The following is a 23088-nucleotide window of genomic DNA, read 5'->3' as shown; positions in this document are numbered from 1 at the left end:
GCTGTCCGTGTCTACTTGTGGGCTTGTCGGCGAAGCCGCCTTGGCTCCGAAGCGCGTGCACTTTTGTTGCCTGATGCCCAAAGTCATGGCAAGGCAGGCACTGCCCTGGTGCCCAGTCACAATAACGTGCTACTTGAAGGAGTGTCCGCTTGCCTTGATCTCTAGAAATTGTGGTATATTCTTTGTCTCTTTCACTGCCAACCGTACCTTTGGGACTCTTGCGGCTGTCACTGTGTCCACAAAAGAGGCGGGAAGGACAGTTTCGAAGAGCTGTCGAATGTCTTCCACTAACTGGCAATACTCTATCACCAGTTCGGGGAAGAGTAGGGTGACCGGGTGTCTAAGGAAACTGTTGTGGAGTGCGAATGCCTCCACTATGAAACCACTGTACTAGGGAACCATGTAGACGACCCCCTTTGTGGAAGCATAGGGTGAGCTAGCCGCAGGCTGTGTTTGCCGAGGTGAGTCGTACCATGAAGATCCCTTGACCCATTAGAACTGCCTCCACGATCTACGCTAGGTCGATGCGCAGCGTGGAGTGAAGCCAATCCCGAAGCTAGGGCCTTAGATGGGGAGTGTCCTACTACGTGACCAAAGATTGCTATTTCTTTTAGCTCTAGCTTTGTGGCATGGATGGCTAAGTGCTATTCCTCAAAGAGGACGACGTGCAAGGTGTTTGACTGGGGGGGCACTCGCAGAATGCACCGAAGTCTGAGCAGAGGTTTCCATTGCGTGTCCTTGCTGAGAACCTACCAATCACGTTGCCGTGCTATTGGGGGGGGGGGGGGGGGGGGCGATGGTGAGGAGGGGGAGAATGCTTTTCCGACGGTGGGGGAGGTGTTGGACACCGTTGTAGGCCGGCTCACAATGGGCACAACGCGGGTGTTGGTCTCGCTGGATGGGGCCGTAGGATGGAAGAGGCAGGGGATCAGGGCGGAGGAGGTGGGGGGTCAGGGCGGAGAGGCAGGGGATCAGGCCATTAGGTGGGAGAAATGGGACGGGTTCAGGCGGGGGAGAGCTGGCGGGGGGTGGAACAGCAGGCGGGCGTGGGTGAGGCGGAGGCAGCGCTGGGGAGGGATGCGCTAGGGAGCAGCGCTCCATAGGGGGGAATAGGTGGGGGAGTAGGCGGAGCAGAAGGCGGGGAAGAAGGCAGAGGAAACAGTGCGCCATGAGCAGCAGGGGGGGAGAGCTGGTACGATGGCGGGGGCAGAGCAGCAGTGCACGTGATGGTAGGGAGTGGGATTAAGTCATTGTCCACACTCTTTGCAGTAGATCCGAAGCTTGGAAGCTGACTGCACTGTCTTGTCTGAATCAGGTGGTAGCACCTGTAGGGAATTTGCAGAGTGAAGGGAGCAAAATGCAATCCTCCGAGTAGTGGGCACTAAAAATAATCATTGAAATGTGAAGGACGGCTGTCAACGGAGCGAACTGCAGTCCTTTGATGCGGTCAAGGAGAAAGAAGATGATCACCAACTAACAAAGGAGTGCAGTACAGTCCTTTGAAGCCAAGAGTGGGCCAAGGCTGCAAACGCAAATGCTAGAGGCCACAAGGTAGCAAACCACTAGGCAGGAACTGATGCTAGATGCTTGTGTGTTGACACCAAATTCTGGGAGCTGCAAAAGCAAGGTAGAAGGGCTGCCAAAATGACACCAGATGAAAGAAGAGTGTGCCAAGGCAGCAGATGTTGATGCCAAGTAGGAGGAGATGATGCAAAACAATGGGGAAGCCTCCAAACTGAAAAACGTAGGTGAAGGTAGAGCTTGAAGGAAAAGGGTGTTGATGCCCAGGAGAGAAATGGTGACACCAAGTGGAAGATGCTCCAAACGCAAGGTGTGATGCTTTGGGAATAGGGCGCTTGAAGCAAGGGGAGAAGATGGTGGAAGATAGCCGGGAACCATGAACTATAATGTTTGCTAGAAGGGGTGTGAGGGCAGTGGAAGGGCTGGAGAGAGGAGGGAAGGGTGTTTGACGACGGAAGAAGCATCGCGAAGAATCTGGGTGGTGGTGTGTAAATGAGTGGAGAGGTTGCCTATTTATAGGCCTTAAGTGTCTAGGGTGGCGCACCATTGAGTGGGCACCCATTGATAAAGTGCCCAAAATGAGGGCACCTACCATTTTTGGGGCTGCAGTGCGAAATCCTAACTGAGGTGGATATAGGGAAGAAGTGTCTTTGAACAGTGGGCACCCTTGTTTTCACCTCAATACTATTGATCACTGTAAGAATCATGTCATGTGCATACAATACAATAGGCATGAGAATCCCAACAAGGCTTGCTACCAGAGCCACCTAGTATGTCTATGTAGTTTTCCACTTCACGAATGTAGGTGCGAAACCAAGTGGATGATATTAGGCACCCTTGTTTTCACCCCAATATTGTTGATCACTGTGTTTGACAAGCCTCTTGGGTGTGTGCATTCTACTTGTCACAAACTCCTACAAAACATTTACCTGCCATCGCAGCTCCTCTGACACTCCAACATTTTGCAACCTCCTTATGAGTCTAGTGCATGGTCTAGTGTCAAAGGCTTTGCCATCAAATTGAAGGTTCCAACAACACATGTAAAAATGAGTTGCAAGCGTGAAGTGCTTAGCGACATTGTTGCAAGTGATTGATATCAACCACATTGTCCTCGACAATGATATTGAGGAGAGATTTTAATTTTGTTGAAAATGTTACAAATTGAAAAATAAAAAAAATAAAAAACTTTAACAAAATATAAATCTTTATAAAATGTGATTAGAATTAGATATTGGCCATGTGACATATGTGCTAAGACCTTTTCATCACATATTAAATAATTATATGGGGTTTGTGTGCTTGGATTTTAATCTATAAAGAGATGTACTTCTTTTAATTTTCTTTCTCTTTTTTGATTCTTGAAGGAGCTATCTTTCTTGGGGGGAATTTGTAACCAATTTCCATGGCCTTTGTGTTAAGCCTAAGAGCTATACTTTAATTTAGGGCTTTTGATCATGTGCATCGTGCCTTTGCGCACATTGGCTTTTCATTAGTCTTTGAGCCATGCACATGTACCTCTACACCATGCCCTTGGCCACTTGCATAGTGCCTTTAGACCACATTGGCTTTTGATCAACCTTTGAGCCATGTACACATACCTCTGAACCATAGTCCGTCACAGGTCCTTGAGCTTGTTAGTAGAATACACCATATCCTAACTTCAATTATAAGTATCTTCCTATCTTATATATCTCCTCTCCAAAATCTTTTTTATGGGATTGGATGTTGCCTCTTTTGAGATATCACCTTCTCATGCTTTCTGTCTTTACGTTTTGTGTAATGGTTTAGTCACTCATTATCCAAAGGGGTTTTTTATTAGTTATTATTCACCTTTGTGTGTGAACACACGTTATTGTGTGTAAGAATGTGTTTAGATTTGAATGCCCTTTACACCACCTAGCATCAAATAAGGGTTAAATGTTTAGGTGCATATGTAGGTTTATATGTTGCGGCCCTAAGCTTTGTACTTTCATACCTCATCGATCATTCAATAAATTTTCATTCAACTTTACCTTTGTGTCCTTGCAAGAGTTCTCTGTCTCTCTCCACCATGGAGTGCCATCTGTCTTAGACATTGGTCTTCTTTGTGAGCTCCACCACCCAACACACACTCTTGTACATAAAGGTGTGAATACCTTTTACACCACTTGCATTAAATAAGGGGAAAATGTGTAGGTGCATACCTAGGCCTAGATATTGAGGCCCTAGGCTTTGTACTTTCATATGTCTTTATCAATCATTTAATCATTTTTCATTCAGCTTTAGCATTGTGTTCTCTCTGTCTTTTTGCAATGTAGTTCCATCTCCCTTAGATGTTGGCCTTATTTGTGAGCTCCACCACCCAACAAACACTTTTCATTGGAGAGAGAGAGAGAGAGAGGGAGAGAGAGAGAGTAAGTGAAGAAGACATTAAGTGCTACCCCATCCTCAACTAGAAGTTTCCCTACTACCAAGCTACTACAACCCCCCCATCTAGCTCTTATACAAAATAAATGAAAAGTTAGTTACTCACCTTTTCTAGGATCGCAAGGAAGCTAAAGTTCTTTGAGCTAGGGTATAGTTACTAGGAGTTTGAAAATGGTAAAACAAGAATGCATTCAAGAGTCACAAAACAAAGTTTCGCCTACCCATAGTATAGGCTACTACTTAGCCTTTACATGATCAAGTGGTGACATTGCAAGAGTCACAAAACAAAGTTTCGCCTACCCATAGTATAGGCTACTACTTAGCCTTTACATGATCAAGTGGTGACATTGCAAGAGTCACAAAACAAAGTTTCGCCTACCCATAGTATAGGCTACTACTTAGCCTTTACATGATCAAGTGGTGACATTGCAAAACATACACATTACACTCGCTATTGATTTTTGGTAAGGCTAAGTTATCCAAGGCTATTGTAGTCTCGCCTATCTATATTGTATGCAAAAGGAATAAAGAGAGTTACTCACCTCATTTAGGACAAGAAGAAAGCTAAAGTTCTTTGGGCTAGGATATAGTTACTAGGAGTTTTGAAAATAGAAAAATAGAATCATGTGTAGGAGTCACAAAATGCAATTTTGGCCTTTGTCCAATTGCGGTAGAAGCTATTACAATAGCAATTACATAATCAAATGCTTAAATTGCCAAACATACACATTACATTTGCTATTGATTTTTAGCAAGAGTTAAATGTTAATACTACCTTCATAGTTATATGTTCTTTGTGTGACCCAATGCATCCTCTCACTATAGATGGCTTTAATGAAGAGAAAATGGCATGGAAACACATGCAGTAAATATAGAATTTGAAGACAAGAAATGAAAGCTAATACGTAAGACACATTGCTTAGTGGCCATAATTGAAAACATGGGTGAGTAAAGTTCAAGGCCTCCTCTCCTAAACAATAAGGTGAAAACTAAAATAGATTGCATGTTAGCCAATAATCGGAAACATGGGTGGGTAACGATTAGAGCCTCCCCTCAAAGCAACAAAAACCTAAACTGAGACATTATGTATGTCAAAAATGGAAACTATAGGCTTTTTTGTTTGGATGATCAAAAACTATTTCTTGGAGAATGTGAGTCTTGAAGATTTTCTTGGCAACTATAGGCTACAATCGAAAAGTATTAATAGTGCGGATTTCAATGAACAATAATCAGAGACTAATCTTATTTGGGGAATCCTCGAGTATGGATGAACGATCAGTCGAGGCTTGATAGTGAGAGCTATAGTAATCCACCACATTTGGTCGTTTAGAAACCTACAAGTGGTCTTGAAACACGTTTCTTCATAGTTTTTGAAAATTTTCTGGCATTTCAGAGATGGTTTGGATGGAAGCCCTTAAACATTTCAATGTCAACGGCAATGAAGAACAGTTGATCAACATATATGTCTTGGGGCTCCGTGGTTCTCATGTTGACAACAAAAGTAGCAAAGTCTTACACCACCTAAGATGTCAGATTTTAACCTTTTTGCGGGCTTCCACCACCTAAGATGTCAGGTTTTAACCTTTTGTGGGAAGCGCGAATTTGGCTGGTCTTTGAGGACACCAGGGGTCGCATTTAGCTGGTTGGATATTGTATATAAGAACTCTTGGTTTTAGGAGGTGGAAAGGAAATTTAAGGGTAATAGGAAAGGTTGATAGATCTCTGTGACCTTTGATATGATGCAAAAGCCTTTATCAGAAATATCATTATCTTTTCGCGTCAAAACAAAAAAAAAAAACTCCATTTCTTGGCAACTATGGCGCCACTAGGGTCAGAAAGGATACGGAATGCGGCCTTCAATGAAGGGACAAATTAGAGATTGATCCTGCCCTCGAGTACGGAAGAAGAACCAGTAAAGGCTTGAGAATGAACGGATAGATTAGAGACTGACCCTGTTCGGAGAACCCACGAGTATGGATGAACAATCAGTCAAGGCTTGGAAGATCGTGAGCACTATAGTAATCTACCACACCTGCTGGTAGTTTAGAAACCTACCAGTGAGCCCCAAACACATTTCCTAGTTTCTGAAACATCTCGGTTTCAGGTGTCTGAAACACCGTTTCTTCGCAACTTAGCTGCTAGGGTTAAAAAGCATTAAGAATGTGGCCTTCAATGAGCAGACAAATTAGAGACTGATCCTGTTCAAAGAATACTCGAATATGGACGACCAATTGATCCAGGCTTGGAACATAGTGAGCGCTGTAGTTATCCACCACATTTGGTAGTTTAGAGCTAGGTTGCCCCATGCGAGCAGGCATAGATGACCAGCCCTTTGTGTGAAATTAGGAAAGGAAATATATCGATAGGGCTATATGGGACCAACAATATGCTTCCGGGACGCAGCCTCCTCGACAGGAACCACCAGGATGCTTCCCCCTGCCAGCATCGCAGTACCACCCTCTAAAATGGTGCTATCGCAGACCACGCAGATGACAAACCACAGAGGATCAAATCAGTTTAAAGGATCATTTTGGTATTTACCTACTCACAGCAATCCTCATGAAGAACTGGTCTTTCTAGGTTATCTCAAAATATCTATTTGAACATGGTTATTTGAAACTATGAATGAAAAACCTCCACATGGTCAATCCTGCTCGCTTAGCAATCCAGCTTCTGATGAGAACACACCTTTTCTTGGAAATTGTTTGCCACATAAACAAAGTATCCACTATGGTGACCTTTTCATGAATGTAGTACCTTATGTGTGAGGGCTTTTAGGGTGATTGTGGAGTGAGGCTATCCCACTCAGCCTATGGCTCCCTGGTGCGACCAGTGGTTTTTGACTCCCCTTGCTAACCTTGGGTGCAACCCAACTTTTAGAAAGGTACTTCTTTTTAAGGAGAGATTAGGGTTGATTCACAGCCATCCGGACGGATGGGTAATACCAAAGATTTCTAAGTGCAGGTGTTTTCAGACGTAACGGACAAGATTATTTAAAAGACTGCCAGCTTTACAAACTTCAATGTGGTTCAAATTCTGCTTGCAGCCATATGCTCACTCGGTCATTTGTTGGGTGGTATGGTCATTCGTTGAGTTGGTTATTTTATCTTCATGCGGACACTTTCTCAATGAGTCAACCTGTGGCACGTCAATTGTACGCCCCTGGATGCATCCCCCGTCTGGACGTTTGTGAACCGAGCCTTAGGCTGGTTACAATCTCTAATAAGTGAAGTTAAGCCACTTTTATGGCAAGTATGCGACTTAAACAAGGTGCCACATGCCATTCCATGTACTTGCTAACATCCACAAAGTATAATAGGCAGTATGTGTGACATCACCCTAAGGCCTTTTGCTAAGCTTGATATGCGTGCTTAGACATGGTGATGTTGTAAAATACATTTACAAATTTGCTTATTGTTTGTTTTTTTTTAAGTGCTCCAAAAAGAATGGCCACATTTTGGATATAAAATATTGCTAATATTTATAATTTATGCCTCCAAAATACCTCGCAGTTGGAATGCACATAATTTAAATGTCAATCAAGGTATGGGGGTTGTTTTATGCCTTTCTTAGACTAGAGTCTGTGGGAGTTTTGGGAGTAAATTGAACATGGTGTGACATGTTTTCTTGTTTCGTTACTAAAAATACGGCTATAGATACTTTGAAATTCCATTCAAGACTTTAGGTGTGACACTATCTGAAGATCGAGAAAAGGAGGGATTGATTTATCCTAGAGCCTCCTCAAGTTTAGAAAAAGCCTTCTCAGAATTATGATAGAAGGAAAAAGGGCCGCCTTAAAAATTCCATACATTTACTTGTAATTTCTCGAAGCTATGAAAAAAACACAGATTTAAATTTCCAATTTCCAAATGCCTCCACTACCTGAAACAGGAAATTTACTCCACAAAACATATTTTCCGAACTTTTTACAATGCTGCTGACGGATCCTACAAGCAACCTTTTTCCTTTTGCATACAATGCAGGACAGAAAAAGATCAAGTTTGTTTAATTTACTGCTTTTTATAATGCTGCTAACGGATCGTACATGGCATCCTTTTACAATGCAGGATAGAAGAAGATCAAGTCCGTTTGCTGGACAAACCACAGGCACAAGGGCACAAAGGGTTATGTCCATGAGAAAGCCTAGTTCCAGAAAGTCACCACTATAGCAGTCGCCGTTCATGTACTGCGCTGCCATTATTGCGAGGTCTCTCCCTTCTGGAAGTCCTAGAAGCTATTTGTATCATGCGTCTAATCCAAGATGCAGACTTGCTCCTGTTTTGATGTCTTTGAAGGCTAGTGCCTGGTGATTGGGTTCTGTCATGTATGACGTCTTTGTACACAATATCATGATCTCCAAGCTGTCTTCCATGTTCAAAACGTTAACATCATATGCCTGTCTTAGCGCATATCTGTATCTACTCACTCACGCACACACATTTTTTTGAAACCATTGTCAATGAAAGATTGAAATGTATAGCCTGGATCTGCTCCTCTTCCTCCACCTTGAATTAATGGACATGGACATCAAGAAAGGGGCCTTGGTGCTCAGCAAGAGAGCACCTCACTTATTGTGGTTTTGTAAGATCATTTGGAACTAACCTCCTCCAATATTTGGGTTTGGTTTGAATCCCACGTCTTTTGTGGCTATTCGGAAGAACAATGTAATTGCAGATTTTGGCCCTTCTCCTTGGTAGGTTCAATACTATGCCGTTTAAAATATATTTGTTGTCATAGAAACAAGAAGACATTGTCATATAAACCATGATACCTCTCTCTCTCTCTCTCTCTCAACTTTTTCAAACAAGAAGACATTGTCATATAAACCATGATACCTCTCAACTTTTTAAAACTAGTAGACATTATGTTATTAATTTGCAAAATACAAGGGACCCTTGGTTTCTAAGGATAACCCTATATTATCTTTTACAAAGGGGGGAAGTTTTGGAAACACTTTTCTATGTAATTGCGCTTAAATTGTTTTAAAAGGAAAACACAATGACATAAAAAAGGGGCATTGTCCATATGTAAGATAAAGAGGCCCATCCATTGGAGAGGGCATGGGGACTTGAGAGATCTTGGACATGAAGGACAACCAACAAGGCTTCCAAACATTTATTACAATTGGGCAAGTATTAGATATGTTGGAGCTAGTACAACCAAGATCAAGCCATGTTAGAAGAGGTTAAGTCCCCTTTCTAGAAGGCTGAAGCTGAGTAGGCGTCACAGTGTGCTAGTTGTAGGCTCCTTTCATGATGTGCCACCATTTTCCTTATTTCAACTGGAACTTCTTCTTCTTCCTTCCTTTTCCTTTCTTTGATCAATCTCCAAGTTCTCTAGCAATTAGACCACATTTTTCATTTGGGAGAGGACAACAAACATTTCACAAACTTTTTGATGGAGTAATGCTTCCTTTTGCTCCTTGTTATGGCTTCCCACCAGTGAGCAAGTGATTTCCATTTTACCTTTCATATTTGCAATCATTTTAGCATGATGTAGTACTTCCGAGAGTAACTGTAGAGATGGTAACACATTGGCTTCTTCCCAATAGGAGCTCTTTCCCATTGAATTGATAGGGGAGAAGGTGTTTGATAGCTTTGTATAGCCACTGCAAAAGATTCTTATTGGTAGAGCAACTGAGAAAAAGATGAGGGAGACTTTTGACTTCCTTGCCGCAATGTAAACACATTATTGTGTCCACCCCAATACTCCTCACTTTTTCTTGGGTCCACACACTTTTGTGGAGAATGAGCCACAAAAGGATTGAGATTTTAGGTTGTATCGTCTCAATGACCAAATTCGATTAAACCTAGACTTCCACTAAGACTCCGACCATGAAATTTCCCACCATCTATTGAGTTTATGAATCACTTGAGCATTTGAAGGGTGGAAGTTGTGCATAAGAAAGGGTTGAGCATGCATCTTGTAACAAAAAGAATTACCATTAAACTTAACATCATGACGAATGAACAATGGATTATAATCATTCTACCTCGCTATTCTTTTCATAATGAGTTAGATATCCACCTTGTTAGGCATGTACATTTGCTATAGTGTTCTGTTGTCTGGCCACTTTTTAGAGGAGAAATCCCAAAGGTCCTTCCACACTTGGATGCCTTTTTGGTTGAGTCAAGCTACTTGCTTTAGGTAGTCTGAGGGGTTGGGAACAATAGTCAGAATAATCCATATGGAGCAAGAGTTTGTTGGGCTAGGAAGAATAGTTTGATTGATCCTTAAGGAGGAGTCATTAGTAGACCAACACTTTGTTTTAGGTCTGGGTTGTAGTCGTAGGAGGGGTTTGAATCTTACCCATGCATTCCATAACTACTTGACCAATAGAGTGGTGCCTCAAGGAGAAAATTTAAAGTATGAAAAGATCACCATGTGATGGGGGACATTGTGAAGCCTAGGGCAAGATGAGGCTTTGAACTTGGATAAAGAGAGAGAGAAGAGAGTCACCCAATCCTCTTGGGGATGGGCCATACTTCTCAGTACCCACTTACCTACAAGTTCATTTACTAGAGAGAGTATATTGATGATTGCAAGGTTCATGCTACTTTGGGTGTTTTGAACTTTGAGGATACCCAAAGTTCATGGACAATTGCAAGGTTCTCTTCCTATGATTGGGGGACCAAGATCCTATCCTCTTTTTTAAGGAGAGGGATAAGTTCTTTACTTTGTTTTTTCTTGAGCATCTTAAAGTTTTCTTTGTTCGGTCTATCTATTTTATTAGACCACCAACTTTTTAAAAAATATTTGGAGGCCCTCAACCGCAATTAGTTTCTTCCCTTCATAGAGCGGCTTTGTAAAGGAAGAAGTAAGCACGAGTGAAAGCACATGCAACTAGAAGCAAGAGAGATGCGAGCTATGGAGGATGGAGCAATGAGAGCAAGAGAGAGATATACACACAGATGTGGAAACTCCAACAGCTACAATGTTTAATCGGCCTTCCCTTATTCATCAACAATCATCACTAAAAGAATAAAGAATAAAGTGACAATGATGGATGCCTACCACCTGTAATAGTGTACAAGTGTGTGATCATGGTGTGTGAAGTAAATACAAGTGACAGTGATGGATGCCTACCACCTGTAATAGTGTACAAGTGTGTGAAGTAAATACAAGTGACAGTGATGGATGCCTACCACTTGTAATAGTGTACAAGTGTGTGAAGAATAAAGTGACAATGATGGATGCCTACCACCTGTAATAGTGTACATGTGAAGTAAATACAAGGCAGTGTAGGCACATGCCCCTTTACTCCCAACAACCTTCCACTTAAAGGTGAATGTATCTCTAGTGAGGAGAGAACAAGAAAAAGCCGACAAAGTACAACTATACATTAAGTGCAACATGATAAGAAATAGATGTCATCTCATCCTATACCTATCATCTTCCTAAGAAAGGTAAAACATTCCACTGAGAGACTTTTAGTGAGTAGATTCACAGGATTCTCATCAGTCGAGATCTTAACAAGCTTAATAGACTTATCCTTTATCACCTCCCTAATAAAGTAATAGCACACCTCAATGTGCTTCATCTTTAGATGGAAGATCAATTCTTAGCCAATTGAATAATAATCATAGAATCCGAATGTAATGTAGGAGTAACAATAATACCAAGGTCTGCCACCAAACGGCCTAAACATATGGCCTTCTTGCAAGCCTCATTAGTGGCTACAATATACCTTGCCTTAATAGTGGACAAGGCCATGCATTTCTAGACCTTGGATATCTAAGAAAGAGAATCTCTAGTAAAAGTGAAGAGATACCCAAAGTGGATTTATCCACCCACGATATCCAAGAAAGCGCTTCTCTAGTAAAAGTAAAGATATATCCAAAGGTGGATTTTCTACTATTTGCATGTCCTACATAGTCGGAGTCAATATAGCTCACGACTGTAGTATCTTGGCCACCATAGCAAATGCTCATATATCTACAGTGCCTTTCATGATACTCTTCATGGAGTTCTCATGTCGTTGTCCAAGTGTAGCAATATAGCGTGCCACAACTCCCACTATAAATGCTATATCAAGGTGAGTGGCTATCATGGTATACACCAAACTGCCCCATGATATATGTATAAGGGATTTCGGCCATCTCGGCCTTCTGCTCATCTAATTGGGGGTAATTTGCTTAATTAACCTTCACATGGGAAAGTAAAGGATAGCCAAAAGACTTAACATGCGGCATATAAAATTGCTTAAGTACATTCTATCTGTATGCCTGCTGTGATAGTTAAAGGAACCCCTTAGAGTGATTGCACATGATGAATATACCAAGAATATGTGAGGACTATTCCATGTCCTTCGTCTCAAAGCTCTTCTTGAGCCGAGTCTTCAAAGCATCTAGCTCATCACGAGTTCTCTCAGCAATCAACATATCATCGACATAAAGTACCAAGATAGTAAGGCCGCTATCACGAGCCTTCTTTGTGTAAAGACACAGATGCATGAAAGAATGAAACTCATGGTACCATTTATTAGGTGCCTGCTTAAGGCCATAGAGGCTCTTTCTCAACTTGCACACTAGATATTCCTTTTCCTTTTCCATAAAGCCCTTAGGCTACCGCATATAGATATCCTCATGCAAGTCCCCATGGAGAAAAGTTATTGTCATGTCCATTTGATAGATGCCTAGATTTAGCTTTGTAACTATTGTCATCAAAATCAATACCATGCTCTTACTTAAAACCCTTAGTAACTAATCTGGCCTTGTGTGCTATCTTGGGGCATTTAGGCATACTCTTCAACTTGTACATCCACTTGCATAGAAATGTATGTTTTTCACTAGCCAAAGAAACTAAATTCCATGTGTAGTTTTTTTGTAGTGAATCAAACTCAAGACTGTATGGCCCTCTCCCAAAAGTGACTATCACCTCTATACATGGCCCTCTAATCATAAGTAAGAGACTTACCAAATTTGTCACCAAACATAGTCTATGAAGGGTGCAAATTGATCTTGGCTGACGTCTCTTTTCCAGTAGACCGTCTCAAAATAAGCTATGAGGCTAGTATATCTTGTCTAATATCATAATTATGGGCCATTGGAACATCAATTGTAGGTTGTCCACCTGGTTGTATGGTAATAGGGTGCTCCTCTTGAAAGATCACCCTACATATCTCAACTAGCTACTCAAGTTACTTATGCATCTTCTCCTCGTGGAAAATAACATAATTGCTACATATGACCTTTTGAGTGTGCGGATCCCATTGGTGATAGTCCATCTCACTTGCATTCCCATAACTAAGAAATATGCATTTCACTCACCTTAGGACCTAGCTTGTTATATTTATCCTTGGATATATGGAAAAAAGCCTCACATCCAAATACTCTAAGATGTGCATATGAGGGAGGTTTTTTAGACCATACCTCCCTTGCAACCTAACAACCAATAGTAGTGCATGGGGGTCTATTTATCAAATGTATGGCAATAGTAACAATCTTAGCCCAAAAGTGTTGCGGTAAGCTTGCTTGGCTAAACATACTTTGGACTTTTTCCTGAATGGTCATGTTCATGTGCTTGCAATACCATTATGGGGTGGGATGTACATGGTTGCTAAATGACACTTAGTATCCCTCTCATTACAAAATTTCTCAAATACTATACTCACCCCCATTGTGAGACCTTAGACATTTTAGCCTATACCCAGACTGGTTCTCAACAAGAGCAAGCCAACGTTGAAAGATAGATAAGACATCCAATTTTTTCTTAATAGGATATGCTCGAACCTTATGTGAATAATCATCAATGAATATAACAAAGTACTTTGGACCACCCAATGACTTGCATGCCGTGGGACCATATACATAAAAATGAGCAAGAGCTAAAGGCTCACCCATGCATGTAATTCAAGACTTCTTATGAGAAATGTGTGTTTGCATGCCATAAAGACAATGGTCATGATAATAAAAATATTTGTAATCAAGAGGTAGAAGATACTGCAAATGAGTAAGCATTTTCATTTCCTTTAAAAACATGTACCAAAGATATGCCATTAAGGTACATGTGGTATATTAGCCACAACCAAAACATGGTAAATGGATCCATATATAAATAAAGGATAGAGGCTACTAAGCTTGGCACCTTAACCAAAAACAAGATTCCCATGGGTAATGTACCATGTGGAATTACCAAAAGATACATAATTGCATGCATCATCCAATTATCTAATAGATAGAAGGCTTTTGGTCAAAGCCGATGCATGATGTATATTAAGTAAAGTACAAGAGCTACTTGAAGGAAATTGCAGCCGTACATTCCCAATGCCAATAATATCAAATGCCAAGTTGTTTTCAAGTCTAACAGAACTTGTCATGCTACATTAGGACTAAAGCCAATCCCTATGTGGGTAACATGAAAAGAAGCCCATGAATCAAGCAACCAACATTAATAATATATAGATGAAGTATATATCAATTGAGAAGCATCAAGAAGAGAGGAAGTTGCTAAGATGTACATAATCTGATTTAGGTTGCACTACCATTATCTCTTTGATTTTTACAATGGACTTACTAGAGACAATATTACAATTATCAAACTTTTCTTGCACTTTACCCTTGCCATTCTCTTTGCACTTATCATCGTGTATCTTATGTCACTATGGTTGAATATAATCTTTCTTTCCACATTAATGACTTATAAGAGAGGACTTACGACTACATGGCTTACTATGAGATTGCTTGTGAGACTATGACCTTTGTAGGTCTCTACCACGTCGATCATTACTACTCTTACCATCATGTCTATCCTTAACAGTTAATACATGAGAATTTGTAATTAGAATATCTTAGGTCTGGTCTAATTAGGCTAAGGTTGAAGTATGCAATGATGATTGACTGGCTTAGAGCCCACAAAGTGGGCAGGATGTCCAAGAGGGGCGCAAACCATTAGGAGAAATATGGACTCTCTTTTTTGCCCCTTAAGGAGTGAATAAACAAATATAGGCCTAACCAATGAGAGAGCTGGGATTCCAGATTCATGTAACATGAATCTTCTAGCCATATCTTGGACCAAATCTTCCCTCAGCAATAAAATAAGGGAAAAGGGGAGTACAAAGCTGTCACTTCTTGGAAGTTTGTGCCTCGAATTTTCATTTTCTTATTTTTTATGTTTGACTTTTCTTTTCTCCCCTTTTCAGTTTCCCCCTCTTTTTTAGGCGGAACTCAAATTTGTCATATCTCTTTCCCCGCTTCTTCTTTCCTGACGAAATTTTACAGCCTCACTGTTTCTTGCCATGTCTGTAACCCTGTAAAATTTCATTTGCTTTGCACAAGCACAGAGAGAGATTCATGTGTTTCATGAGAGCAGAGCTTGTTTTACCAAAGCCCTAAGATTCTCTTCACAAAACTCTACAGGTATATTTTTCTCTTCCATAGATGTTCTATGGTAAAGTTTTATCTCGTTTGGAGAAAACCTGTGCAAGTTATGTGCATTCTCTGACATGTAATTTCTTTTGTTTTGATGCTCTAGGAGTCTCTTACAGTCAATAATAGTGACATTTTGAATACTCAACTTCTTCTTCAACATCTTAGGGTTTCTCTGTAAACAAAGTTACAGGTATATTGTCTTGTTTTTTTGTTGCTCCACTGTTAAATTTTATCTCGTTTAGACAAAATGTATACAAGTTACATGCATACTGAGATTTCCTTTGTTTTTTTACTCCAAGAATCTCCGAGGGTGAAGAACAATGATTTATTAAGAACTCAACTTCTACAACATCTTTGGGATTTTGAACACTCAACTTCTTCTTCAACATCTTAGGGTTTCTCTGTAAACAAAGTTACAGGTATATTGTCTTGTTTTTTTGTTGCTCCACTGTTAAATTTTATCTCGTTTAGACAAAATGTATACAAGTTACATGCATACTGAGCTTTCCTTTGTTTTTTTACTCCAAGAATCTCCGAGGGTGAAGAACAATGATTTATTAAGAACTCAACTTCTACAACATCTTTGGGATTTTGAACACTCAACTTCTTCTTCAACATCTTAGGGTTTCTCTGTAAACAAAGTTACAGGTATATTGTCTTGTTTTTTTGTTGCTCCACTGTTAAATTTTATCTCGTTTAGACAAAATGTATACAAGTTACATGCATACTGAGCTTTCCTTTGTTTTTTTACTCCAAGAATCTCCGAGGGTGAAGAACAATGATTTATTAAGAACTCAACTTCTACAATATCTTTGGGATTTTTTGCAGAGAAAGCCACAGGTATATTGCCATTTTTTACTACTGTTCCATGGTTAAATTTCAACGCATTTGGACAAAGCCTATATAAGTTATATGTATGTGTTGACCCAATATTTCTTTTGTTTTTGTACTACAGGAATCTGTCAGTGAAGGAACAATGGTCTTGCTATAAGTCAACTTCTTGTTCAACATATCTAGGGATCTTTGTGAAAGAAATTACAGGTACAATGTTTCTTTTTTAAATTGATCCATTTAAATTTAATTTCATTTGGAGATAACATTTGCAAATTATACACATGTTAATAGGCAACTTTTGTATTTGGTTGTTACAGATGTCTTCACGGAGGAAAAATATCAGTAGCATACTTGCAGTGGAGGTCTTCAATAGGAAAGATAATGGCGGTAATTGGATTTGTGATAAGTATTATAAGTTGGATTGGATTTTGATGCACCCAAGTACTCGAGGGAGTTTCAAGGTCAAGCGCAAGGATGTTGCAAACCCTAGCAAACATTGGAAAGGTAGAATTCTAGAGTTCAGAAAAGTGTTTAATGGCACAGGTGCAGTAACAGAAGTGTTGATTCAACATGTTTATACGCATAAACAAATCTCTGTACATGACGAGAACAACATTGCAAATTATAAACAAAATAGTAAGTTGTTAAATTTTATCATTGATTATTCTTTTGTATCAGAGTTGTTTTTAAAAGTCTTTGCAGTATTCTAATTCAGTCTTGTTTGATTGACAGCTCTATATCCATCGACTTTGCATGAATGGCAGAATGTGGAATGTTTAAGCGGCAAGATACATGTTTGGCATGAAGAGATAGGTTCTTTGATCTATGATAATACCTCTACAAGTCAACTTGCCACTCAAAATATCTTTTTTTATAATTCATTGTATGTGGTAGAAAGCCAGAGATTGCAGCATGTCCCATTGCCGCCATTGTCTAGTGGTGAATGGTTCATTGGTAGCTTGGAGTTGTCAGGAGCTTGCAAGTCGAAGATAAAATCTGACATCAATAGTGCTATGAAACCCACCACAGGCTCCAAAGATGTGCATCTTAATTGGTTTATTCCATTCTCATTGTTTGCACATTTGTTTGGTTCATGTGATGTTTTGAAGAAAACAAAGATTACTTATCAATGCAAGTGTCCATCCGAGGAATGGATGAGTCAGCTATTGGGTGAGTCTTGGGAAGTCAAAAGAACACATTTTGATGAGACGATTGAGTGCAGGGTCAACCAATCTGATATTACATTCAGGTAAAACTTTTTTACTACTTTGCATACCTTGATTTAATTGACATAGGTCTCGCTTAGATGAATTGTTATGTTAGTCGCATTGATCACTTACCATTATTTTTGTTTTTATTACAGGTATTTCATTGCTAGACAAACTCTGTGCGTTCGCTTTCGATATAGAAGATGGCGACTTTTGCGAGGGGAGTGGATCAGCTTGGATCAAGATATCCGAGATGACACACATACAGCGCTCGTAGATGTGGTAATCTTGTGGAGTGGTCATAATCCTTTCGTAGTCAGTGCAGAGAGTCATTGGCCCATTTATTTTCTGAGACAAGAAATCCAATTAATGTCTAGTGAGCCCCTCTACAACTTCTATTTCAAGTTAGATAATAGAAAAGTCAGGACTCGTAGTGAGCAATCCATGACATGTAAACAATGTGCTTCTCCACATATCCTTGAGATAGTGGAATCCTTGTAAAAAAACTTTATAAAGAGCGAATACATACATTTTTTGAACTTCTGAGTACTTTAAATTTTAGTTTACTGTGATCCAAGCGTGCGATAATACATACTGTAATTACTCAATCGTGCAGTTAAAAATCATAATTAAATTGCAGGTTAGAGGTCTATAATCTAGAGAATATTGTCTTTGCACAATGATATATTGTAGCGCATCTCTGCTGCTCGTTTATTACATTTTAATATTAAATTGGATCCAAAGGGAATTTCAAGGCCTTTTAGATTTATTTTCTTTAAAAAATTATATATTTTCTCTCGTTAGACTTGAATATACTCAGCGACCCAAACATATTCGAGGATATAATAATGTAGAACGAAGCGTTTGTCTGTATGAGTAATTTTAACAGTGACTTTAAAGTACTGAAATAAAGAAACTAAGGTAAGAGTTTTAATTTGAAACTTTAGAATTAATAACTTTATAAAGAACCTTTATTTAAAACCCTAGACACATAAAAGCTATAACTCCAAACTCATTTTCGCTTTCATTCTCCACTTCCCTACACTTGTGCTCTCATTCCTTCTCTCTTTGTGTGCCATGGCTACCACTCCCGCCTTCGCCGCATGGATCAGTTCCACATGCTACGCGCACATAGGGGACCAGATATACCCTAGGTTTTGCGTGACCTTGAGTCTAGAGAGCTCGCTTTCCGCTGTAGACCCTGACTCTAGTATACTAGCATCGTTTTGTGATGCAGTGAACCCTCTCACTTGCTCTATTCCCGACTCCACTCTCAGGTGGGTTCCCATGGATTTTTTGTATAGTTTGTGTGCCGGATCCAGCCATGCAAAGGTGATAAGTCGAGCCCTGGTGCATGTGGGGCAACATCTCCGCGCTAGAGCAGTGCCCACCTCGTCACAGGACCACGTCACGATGGATCTCATTGAGAGGGATGCCGCCTTTGCCATATATGTTATGTGCACTGAGGTGCAAGAGGACAGTGACGAGGACATCGACGCACCCTCTCGGCCACTATTAGAGTACTTTGAGAGGGAGCCTGAGGAGATCACTCTCGATCTGAGTGTTGAGGCAGCACAAAGCTTGGCCATTGTGCACCCACCTCCCTGCCCTGATGAGATGCCCACGAGCGAAGAGCCACCCCTCTCTTCTCTCCTTGCTATCACCATCGAGGGGGTGGAATATCTACTCATGCAGGATGTGCTAGAGTTGTTGGAGCTTAGGGAAGAAGAACTATACTGTATCATGGTGCGTGATGCACCTAGTGATTTCATAGATTTTGATTTACAGGATGCCCCACCACATGTTGATGAGGTGGCTCGTTATGATGGCACGAGCATCGATGACATCTCTGCCATTGTGAGCATCCAGGAGCAGATTGAGGATGCGGCGCCACAGTATCAGATCTCTGATGAGGAGTTCGAGCGGTTGCAGGAAAGCCTTTTTGGTCCTCGACCCGACTATGCAGTGCCTACCCAGGAGAGAGACGAGGGCAGCCCAGTGGCAGGAGCAGACCTGGATGCTCCATTACAGCGGCATATAGATGATGCAGAGAAGGTAATGTTCTCGGTTTCATATGAAACTTAACCAGTAGGGCCTCTAGGGCATCGGGAGCACACACATGTGTTTTTGTCGGGATCGGGCCCCCAGAAGTGCCCTGGCCGGAGGCTCGCGTCTGGGGGCCTGAATCTGCAACTGGTTAAGTTTCATATGAATATGATTTATATATCTTCAGCACACTCCATGCATAGTGAGTCTGATACTGAACTTGCGTGTTGCAGGAGATTGTCTATATAGATGAGTTTTCATCTAGGTAGGGTGGCCGATCTGGTAGCCAAGGAAGGGTGCAAGACTCGGCATTGAAGGAGTATGTTGGGCAGCTTGTCAACGACATTATTGTATTTCATAAGACATGCTCCCCTGCTTTTGCAGAGAACTTCTTGAAGTTGAGGGCACTAACAAAGGCTGGGCCCTTCAAGACCATCCCGACCAACTCCAGCCTGGAGAAAGTAGTGTTGCTTCGACGTTCGAAGCTTCTCTACTTATTCACGAGTACTAGGTCTGGCCCACTTTTCTCCATGGTGGCCCGTGGCATGGTTGCCGGTGTTGAAGACCCCACTGTCATTAGACAGGAACTATTGGGGCAAAATGTATTGTTGCCTATGATCAAGAATAGCTCTGACCATGGGGAGCCTAGCTCCAAGAAGCCTAGGAGAGAATAGATGTACTTATTGCCTACTGATATCGCATCACTGATGTACTGCACTTTGTAATCTTCTCTTCAAGTAATGAAAACTGATGTTTGTTGGATTCGCGTGCAATGTAGTTTGTGATACGTGTCATTTACTGTTTTTTTTTACTTGAATGTTACATTTATTTATCGAATTTATATGTAACACGATTCGTACCCTAAATTTAATACACAGTGCTTTATCGAATTTGTGCGCAACATGTATTTGTTCGAACGCATGTAACGATAACTCAACGACGTAAATAAAATAAATATCAAGTGACTAAACAAAAATAAGACGCGCCAAAAACTTTGTATTTGTATTAATAATAATTTTACATGGGGTCCATTAGGACCAAGGCTTTACAAAATGTCTTCAGAAGCTACATTCCATGTGCTTTTGAGTTTGTACACCTCTATCCTTGCTGACCTCCGCGAGGACTATCTTTCCATCGCCGAAAGAACCTGACTATCCGCAGATCCCTCTCGGTGACAGTGACCCTCCTTGCATGCACCGCTGCATAGACTGAGTCTCCAAATAAGTCGACGAGGTAGGCTTCAGCAGCTTCTTGTAGTGTGAGGAGGGCCTGGGCAGTCCAGCGATCCGGTTGTTTCGCGCGTGATGTGTTTGGAAACTGGTTCCTGTTGTTCATGATCAATATGCCCTCCATGATCTCCCGCACCAACTTTTGGAATGGAGCCTTCGGTATCAGAAGGTGAGTGGTCTTCTGGTAGTGGCGGATCTCGCGAAGAGCCACTGTGCCTGGCTTCCATCGACGCTTGCGATGCTGGCGTGGTGGTGGTGGTGGTGGAGCTGGAGGACGTGGCTGCCGTATGGAATTTCCAGGGGGGTATCTCCGGGCCGCTTGCTTGGTGCGTACCATGTCTTCTAGGAGAGAGAACTCAGAACTCAAAAGTGAAATGTGTAAAATGAGGTGTAACTTTAAACTTATAGCCAAACTTTTCAAAAACCCTAAAATTTCAATTAATGAATCCACGCTTAGGAAAAATATCACCAGTGCTCCGATTCACATGAAATTTTACCTTTAGGCTCCTCAAGGACACATCAACCATCCAAATTTTTTTTGGCCCCAACAGAAGCCTCTGGATCACCTGTCCGGAGGCTCGCGTCTGGGGCTCTGAATCCCCAGATTCAGGGCCCCAAACGCGAGCCTCCGGACAGGTGACCCAGAGGCTTCTGATGGGGCCAAATTTTTAATATAAATGAGTTTTTCTAATGCCCAGCATGAGGGTGAAGTTTCACCAGATTCCGATTTATAAATTTGACGGTTCAATCTTTTTTTGAAAATGCGTTAATTGCATTATACTGCACTGATAATGTATTGTCAACCTCGCAACTGTAGATTAAATGTATTGATAATGAGTGTGTGCAACTGCAGATTAAATGTATTGTCAACCTCGCAATGCGAAACATTGGAAACTTAAAAATTGACAAAAAATAAATCATGGGTAAAATGGAATATCGCATCAGATATACTGTTGCCAAACCACTAAATATAGTAAGGATATAGTGCATCGGCCCATGTACAACTGATCACCGACGTGTACGTGGTTGCACATTGAATTTATCCTCAACAAAACTACTTACAAAATTGGAAACTTGAAAATTCACACAATGCGAAACATGGTCAAAATAGAATATCACATATTGGATTTAGCATTGCGAAACTATGAAATACACGGTAGATAGTGCATCGCACCAAGTACGACTAGAGCTAGGGAAAATTTAGCTCCATTTTGCAGGCCACTACTATCAAATACTTGAAGGTCTATTGGAAAGATAACCCAAAACTAAGATCCTTACAATCTACAACCAAACCTGAGCTAAAAACATAGATCCAATTACAAGGTAGCTTCTCAAAGCATATTGTTGACATTAAGATTAAATGCATCCTTGTTATTGCGGATCCTGCGAACAAGAACCAGATCTATGGGCTTAATAGTGATACGTCGGGCATGAATGGCTAAAAGTTGACCATCACTCATTAGATCAATCAAGTAGCTTTCAACTGCTTCTTGGAGAGCAAGCAAGGCTGGGCTTGACCATCGCCCCACATTCCTTGCCTGGTTCCTCGAAAAGAACTTGTGATGATGCCCTGACTGTAGATCTTGCAGTATTTCTCGCACCAACCTGGAGAATGGTGCCTTAGGAATAATCAAGTCGGCACTCTTCTGGAATTTCCTTATCTCGCATAGCGCAGCTGTGCCTGGTCTCCATCTTCGCTTTTTATGTGTTGGAGGGCGTGTATTACGAGTTGGAGCAGTAGTGGGAGGTGGAGCAGCTGGAGCATGTGGACCACCATTTCTGGACAATGGCGAACCATCATTATCGACCATACTAGGGCCACCATTGTTGGCCACAGTAGCGCCACCATTATTGGCTGCAGTAGGGCCACCGTTATCGGTCACCAGGGGATCTTTGTCACTCACAGTACGCTCACTAGATTCGGAAGAGTGTTGAGCTCTTGCTCTCGCAGGCGCCTTTTTGATAGGAAGCTTGGAACGTGCCATGGCTGTGATAATGAAGGATAGAAAGGTGGAGGGTAGAGTGGAGAGCAATGGGAAAAAATGAAAGGAGAGACGACTTAAATACGAAACTTTCAAACTTACTGTGGTGTAAATGAATTTTAAATTTATCATTTCATTTCATTTCTCCACCCCATCCCTACCTCTCTCTATCTCCTGACACCCCCCTCATGCCCCCCCTCTCTCTCTAGGCCAATGAATGTTCCAATGTTTAGAATTTTCATATCTTTGTCTTAGGATTTCAAAATGGACTTTTCATAATTAAAAAACAAAGTTCGAAATCGACTTTGAAAAATATAGTGACAAACCTTTGAAATTTTAAAGAAAATTTATAAGACATCTCATGTTAGAGATATGAGTATTGATGTGTCATATCCTTGGGACTTGTGCTCTCTTGTGGACTCTAAATGCATCAAAATTATTATCTTTATCTAGGTCTCCATTTTTTGCCATCTCTCTCTTGGGTTGCCAACCA

At 41.0% G+C, this 23088-nt stretch overlaps 1 protein-coding gene across 2 annotated transcripts in view; it reads left to right on the top strand.

Annotated features, from left to right (window-relative positions):
- Positions 1–8635, top strand: part of LOC148021651 (uncharacterized) — a 32218-nt gene extending 23583 nt beyond the window's left edge. For both annotated transcript variants that reach the window (XM_087697122.1, XM_087697123.1), the window contains one exon: positions 7995–8635. In XM_087697122.1, the coding sequence (XP_087553248.1) occupies positions 7995–8096 (102 nt within the window). In that variant the 3' untranslated portion in view covers positions 8097–8635. The remainder of the gene's footprint in view (positions 1–7994) is intronic.
- Positions 8636–23088: the final 14453 nt, after the last annotated feature.

Source organism: Lygodium microphyllum, chromosome 17, assembly GCF_053477565.2.
Source record: "Lygodium microphyllum isolate KBCC chromosome 17, Lygodium_microphyllum_v1.1.10, whole genome shotgun sequence".
NCBI lineage: Eukaryota > Viridiplantae > Streptophyta > Polypodiopsida > Schizaeales > Lygodiaceae > Lygodium > Lygodium microphyllum.
This window is presented reverse-complemented; position numbering and strand designations above follow the sequence as displayed.